The 7,103-nt window shown below is 43.3% G+C and overlaps 1 protein-coding gene across 2 annotated transcripts in view; it reads left to right on the top strand.

Annotated features, from left to right (window-relative positions):
• Positions 1-244: 244 nt before the first annotated feature.
• LOC129851521 (protein phosphatase 1 regulatory subunit 1A-like) overlaps positions 245-7,103 on the top strand; it is a 57,461-nt gene continuing 50,602 nt past the window's right edge. Inside the window, exon 1 of one of the 2 annotated variants that reach the window (XM_055918144.1) lies at positions 245-827. In XM_055918144.1, the coding sequence (XP_055774119.1) occupies positions 747-827 (81 nt within the window). In that variant the 5' untranslated portion in view covers positions 245-746. The remainder of the gene's footprint in view (positions 828-7,103) is intronic. The other variant, XM_055918143.1, reaches the window with a different exon arrangement.

Here is a 7,103-nt window from a genome sequence, read left to right as displayed (position 1 = left end):
CGACCAGCCAATAGAACGAGAGAGAGTGGAGAGGGGGCGGAGTCGTGTAGAGGGAGCCAGACTCAGCAAATGAGAGAGAGCGAGAGAGAGCGAGAGAGAGCGAGAGAGAGCGAGAGAGAGCGAGAGAGAGCGAGAGAGAGCGAGAGAGAGCGAGAGAGAGCGAGAGAGAGAGAGAGAGAGAGAGAGAGAGAGAGAGAGAGAGAGCGAGAGAGAGAGAGAGAGATAGAGAGAGAGAGAGAGCGAGGGAGAGAGAGAAGAGAGAGAGAGAGAGAGAGAGAGAGAGAGAGAGAGAGAGAGAGAGAGAGAGAGAGAGCACAGTATGCCCTTGCCTCCCTCCTTCCTCTCTATTATAAAACTGAAAGGAGACTGAATAGAGGAACAGTAGAGCTGGAAAACAAAGAAAGACACTGAAAGAGTACGGCATAGAAAGGACAGGGAGAGAGAGAACGGGGCTAAAATAACGGGACGTGTGTGAAGAGAGAGAAAGAGAGACAGACAGAGCTCAGTGTAGCAGCATCACCACTTCCACCTCCTCTCTTCCATAGCTACCTTTACCTCCTCCCTCCCTCCTCCTTCTGTACTCCATCTCTCCTGGTTCTCCCTCCTCTCTTCCATAGCTACCTTTACCTCCTCCCTCCCTCCTCCTTTCTGTACTCCATCTCTCCTGGTTCTCCCTCCTCCTTTCTGTACTCTGTCTCCCCTGGTTCTCCTCTTCTCTGTCTACTACTATTACCGCCAGCAGGACCATGGATACAGGAAGCCCCAGGAAGATCCAGTTCACCATGCCTCTCCTGGACTCACACCTGGACCCAGAGGCTGCTGAACAGGTGAGAGAGAGGACTGGGGAAGGTAGGGGAGGCAGGGAGGGCTGAGGAGGGGAGGGCAGGGGGGGCTAGGAAAGAGCTTTAGAAGGGGGGGGGGCAGGGAGGGCTAGGGTAGGGAAGGTGGGGCAGAGAGGGCTGGGGAGGGAAGGACAGGGCAGGGCAGGGCAGGGGGGGCAGGGATGGCGAAGGAAGGGGAGGAAGGCTGGGGCAGGGAGGGCTGGGGAGGGTGGTGTAGGAGGCTTGGGGGTGGGGGGGGGGGGGGGGGGGGGGGTGAGCGGGGACAGTCACACAGAGTGATGGTACAGGACCGTACACAAGCTGTTAGGTTTTCTAGGTGATACTTACGGGATCAAAGAGTTACAGTTTTACCGGTGCTATTGCACTCAGTCTCCAATCTGAAAAGGCAAAGGGGCAGGTTCGGCATGGTGAGGGGTCACAGGGTTATGAAACAAGACTTCACAGCCTCTCAATAGTGTCCGTTCTGAGAGCTGTAGAGGCATTCAGTGTGTTGGGATCAATTAGTTATGACACGGGACGTTGTAGCCCTTACAGAGCAGGGTCTCCATTCTGTATAAGGCAAGGGACCTTTCAAAGGTTTTTTACGGTGTTTCTGGATCAAATAGTTGTAGGGATTTTCGTGCTATTGCAGTTGCAGACTCCACGGTATTAGAAGTTGTTGTGTTACTGTTATTTGTGAAATTATATGCTGAATGTTCAAAGAACAGCTAACTTTTAAAGATTTTTTTATTCAGCATTGATCTTTTTTTCAAGTTTTGCTCTTTATTGAAATCAAATAACATTTTCTTGGTCACATACACATGGTTAGCAGATGTTATTGGTCACATACACATGGTTAGCAGATGTTATTGGTCACATACACATGGTTAGCAGATGTTATTGGTCACATACACATGGTTAGCAGATGTTATTGGTCACATACACATGGTTAGCAGATGTTATTGGTCACATACACATGGTTAGCAGATGTTATTGGTCACATACACATGGTTAGCAGATGTTATTGGTCACATACGCATGGTTAGCAGATGTTATTGTGAGTGTAGTGAAATGCTTGTGCTTTCTAGATCTGACAGTGCAGCAATATCTATCAGGTAATATCTAACAATTCCACAACAAAACCTAATACACACAATCTAGTAAAGGAACAGGATGAGAATATATAAGTATAAAATATATGGATGAGCAGTGACAGAGCGGCTAAGATGCAATAGATAGTAAAGAATAGATAGTGAAGGATACAGTATACAGTATATACATATGAGATGAGTAATGTGAGATATGTAAAAAAAAATATTAAAGTGACTAGTGTTCCATTTATTAAAGTGGCCAATGATATAAAGTCTGTTGGTAGGCAGCCACCTCTCTGTGCCATTGGTGGCTGTTTAACAATCTGATGGCCTTTTTTCATTCTCTCTGTCCCATCTTTGATGCACCTGTACTGACCTCGCCTTCTGGATGGAAGCGAGGTGAACAGGTAGTGGGTCAGGTGGTTATTGTCCTTGATGATCTTTTTTGCCTTCCTGTGCTTTCGGGTGTTGTCGGGTGTTGTAGGTGTCCTGGAGGGCAGGTAGTTTGCCCCCGGTGATGTGTTGTGCAGACCTCACCACCCTCTGGAGAGCACACACCACGGGTACCAAGAGAGAACGGTTGGTTAACTGTCTCCCTGGACTATTTGCCATCAGCTACAGTACCGGTTAAAAGTTTGGACATACCTACTCATTCAAGGATTTCTCTTTATTTTTTACTATTTTCTACATTGTAGAATAATAGTGAAGACATCAAAACTATGAACAAACACATATGAAATGATGTAGTAACCAAAAAAGAAGTTAAACAAAATCTAAATATATTTTATATTTGAGATTCTTCAAATTAGCCACCATTTGCCTTGATGACAGATTTGGCATTCTCTCAGGAAACATCCAGACTGCGTCATCTGACTAGTTAAGTACTGAGCGAATCAATGGTACTTCCTGCTTTAGTTTTTGCTTGTATGTGGGAATCAGGAGAATAGAGTTATGGTCAAATTTGCCAAGTGGAGGGTGAAGGAGAGCTTTGTACACGTCTCTGTGTGTGGATTAAATTCCTCTGCTTGCGCATGTAACATGCTGATAGAAATGAGGTAAAACTGATTTAAGTTTCCCTGCATTAAAGTCCCCAGCCACTAGGAGCGCCGCCTCTGGATGAGCATTTTATTAGAGTAGAATAGAAAATAATAGAACAGAATAGAAAATAATAGAAAATAATAGAATAGAAAATAATAGAACGGAAAATAATAGAATTGAATAGAAAATACTAGAATATAATAGAAAATAATAGAAGATAATACTAGAATAGAAAATAATAGAATAAAAAATAACAGAATAGAATAGAAAATAATAGAATAGAAAAGAATATAAAATACTAGAATATAAAATAATAGAATAGAATAGAAAATAATAGAATAGCGTACAAAATAATATAATAGATTAGAAAATAATGTAATAAAAAATAATAGAATGTAATAGAATATAATAACTAGATGGCCATTCGGAACACGGAAGTTAATACTGCACATTGGGGCTTTGAGTGTCTCACTGTCTGGAGAGGTTGTACTGTAGTGAAGGAGACATCCCATTTCTTCCATGTGATAAATATAACATGAATAAGACAGAGAGAGTGTTTTCATTATGAATGAGAGAATGAGAGAGACGGATGACGAAAATAGAGCTACTCAAAATCTAAGGGGGGAGCTCGAAAAAGCAAACCCCTTGGGATTAAAGGCTCAAGGTTATTGGCCACAGATAAAATTATGTCAAATCACATGATATCTACAGTAGCTTTGATTAGACTTTCAAAATCTAAATCATGTATCAAGTCGACAATCTACTGGCAAATCCATTTTAATTCTTGTCATATGAAGATAAATAATGAAGAGAAATTATAGATACAACGTATTGGTGCTCATCAACCATTGGACATGAACATTACACAACAACAATAAGAGGTTTGGAATGAATCAGTGGCTAACTGCAAGCATTGCAAGGCAATCATTAGCCTGCTATTCAGTGGAGTGGGTGTGCGGTCCCAATTCTGGGTTTAAAGGTCTCCTTTCCAGGCTTAAAATGATAAACATTCAACATTGGCCATGCTGCCAATCCAGCATGACTTCTGCAGGGCTCAAAACAACTGTTAACTCAGAACTGGGAAATCTGACTTCAATGAGTTCAAGACAACTGGGAAGACAAGAAAATACGAGCTCCGACTGGGAAAATATGTTTTGAACGGTGACCCAACTCGGAATTGTGAGTCGGGAACTCTGGCCTCTTTCTAGAGCTCCGACCAGAAGATCACTGACGTCATGATTAGACCTTGTTTTTTTCAGAGTTCCCAGTTGTCTTGAAAGTACCATAAATCCAGAGAACGGCTGATTTTTATGACAAACTTTGCCCACAAAGGACCGCCGTCCACCTTCCTGTTCACAGCCCAATAAGGTGAGTCCAAAAATGTATTGCATGCTGCTGCATAAATTATGTAAGATGCCACGGAGATAAAGCGCATTTGGAAAGTTTTCAGACCCCTTGACTTTTTCAACATTTTGTTTCGTTACAGCCTTAGTCTAAAATGGATTAAATCAAATAAATTCCTCATCAACCTACACACAATACCCCTTAATGACAATGCGAAAACAGGTTTAATACATTTTTGCAAATTTACTAAATATAAAAAACATAAATACCTTATTTACGTAAATATTCAGACCCTTTGCTATGAGACTTGAAATTGAGCTCAGGTACATCCTGTTTCCATTAATCATCCTTGAGATGTATCTACAACTTGATTGGAGTCCACCTGTGGTAAATTCAATTGATTTTACATGATTTGGAAAGGCACACATCTGTCTATATAAGGTCCCACAGTTGACAGTGCATGTCAGAGCAGAAACCAAGCCGTGAGGTCAAAGGAAATGCGCGCACGCATAGCCCGGTGCGCTACATCGCAGCTCCTCAAATCGGCCAGGCTAGAGTGGTCATCGAGCCACGAGGGATGATGCCGGCTCAGCGCATCTGGTCTCCAGTGCGTCTTCTTGGCCAGGGGTATACTGCACCAGCCCTACGCATGGTGTCTCCAGTTCGCCAGCACAGCCCAGTGCGGCCTGTTCCAACTCCCCGCACTTGCCGGGCTACAGGGGGGATCCAGCCAGGACGAGTGGTACTAGCTCTGCGCTTGAGACCGCCAGTACGCCTCCACGGTCCAGTGCACCCGGTGCCTCGGCCAAGGACAAGGCCTCCTGTATGTCTCCCCAGCCTGGTGAGATCTGTGCCTGTGCTACACACTATCCCACCTGCATGTCTCCCCAGCCTGTTGAGTCCTGTGCCTTCTCCCAGAGCCAGGCCTCCAGTGATAATCCATGGCACGAAGCCTCCTGTGATAATCCATGGCAAGAAGCCTCCAGTGATAATCCATGGCACAAAGCCTCCAGTGATAATCCATGGCACAAAGCCTCCAGTGATAATCCATGGCACGAAGCCTCCTGTGATAATCCATGGCAAGAAGCCTCCAGTGATAATCAATGGCACGAAGCCTCCAGTGATGATCCATGGCACAAAGCCTCCAGTGATAATCCATGGCAAGAAGCCTCCAGCAATAATCCATGGCAAGAAGCCTCCAGTGATGATCCATGGCACGAAGCCTCCAGTGAGGATCCATGGCACGATGCCTCCGGTGAGGATCCATGGCACGAGGCCTCCGAGGGACGCTAGTCCGGAGCCTCCAGCGACGCCCTCTAGTCCGGAGCCTCCAGCGACGCCCTCTGGTCTGGAGCCTCCAGCGTCGCCCTCCGGTCCGGAGCAGCCAGAGTCTCCCTCCTGTCCGGAGCAGCGAGAGCCGCCCGTCTGTCCTGAGCTGCCAGAGCCACCCGTCAGTCAGGAGCTGCCAGAGCCGTCCGTCATTCAGGAGCTGCCAGAGTCGCCCTTCACTCCGGAGCTGCCAGAGTCGCCCTTCAGTCCGGAGCTGCCAGAGTCGCCCTTCACTCCAGAGCTGCCAGAGTCTCCCTTCACTCCTTGTTTTTCTATGTTTTGGTCTGTACGTTATATTTCTATGTGTTTGGCCTCGTATGGTTCTCAATTAGAGGCAGGTGTCGATCATTGTCTCTGATTGAGAATCATACTTAGGTAGCCTGTTTTCCCACTATGGGTTGTGGGTAGTTATTTTCCGTTTCAGTGTTTGCACCATACGGGACTGTGTCGGTTTTCATTTATTCTCTTGTTCATTTTGTATTCATTCTCAAATAAACGATATTAATGATACGTACCACGCTGCATTTTGGTCCTCCTCTCCTTCCACCAATGAAATCTGTTACAAGATTAGCAGTAGTGTTAGGATAGATTAACAGTAGTGTTAGGATAGATTAACAGTAGTGTAAGGATAGATTAACAGTAGTGTTAGGATAGATTAACAGTAGTGTTAGGATAGATTAACAGTAGTGTTAGGATAGATTAACAGTAGTGTTAGGATAGATTAACAGTAGTGTTAGGATAGATTAACAGTAGTGTTAGGATAGATTAACAGTAGTGTTAGGATAGATTAGTAGTAGTGTTAGGATAGATTAACAGTAGTGTTAGGATAGATTAGTAGTAGTGTTAGGATAGATTAACAGTAGTGTTAGGATAGATTAACAGTAGTGTTAGGATAGATTAACAGTAGTGTTAGGATAGATTAACAGTAGTGTTAGGATAGATTAACAGTAGTGTTAGGATAGATTAACAGTAGTGTTAAAATAGATTAACAGTAGTGTTAGGATAGATTAACAGTAGTGTTAAAATAGATTAACAGTAGTGTTAGGATAGATTAACAGTAGTGTTAAAATAGATTAACAGTAGTGTTAGGATAGATTAACAGTAGTGTTAGGATAGATTAACAGTAGTGTTAAGATAGATTAACAGTAGTGTTAGGATAGATTAACAGTAGTGTTAGGATAGATTAACAGTAGTGTTAGGATAGATTAACAGTAGTGTTAGGTTAGATGAGAAGTAGTTTTATAATAGATTAGTAATAGTGTTAGGATAGATTAACAGTAATGTTAGGATAGATTAACAGTAGTGTTAAAATAGATTAACAGTAGTGTTAGGTTAGATGAGAAGTAGTTTTATAATAGATTAGTAATAGTGTTAGGATAGATTAACAGTAGTGTTAAAATAGATTAGTAGTTTTAGGATATTTTTTTTATACCTTTATTTAACTAGGCAAGTGAGTTAAGAACACATTCTTATTTTCAAG

The sequence above is a fragment of the Salvelinus fontinalis genome, chromosome 3 (assembly GCF_029448725.1).
Source record: "Salvelinus fontinalis isolate EN_2023a chromosome 3, ASM2944872v1, whole genome shotgun sequence".
NCBI lineage: Eukaryota > Metazoa > Chordata > Actinopteri > Salmoniformes > Salmonidae > Salvelinus > Salvelinus fontinalis.
This window is presented reverse-complemented; position numbering and strand designations above follow the sequence as displayed.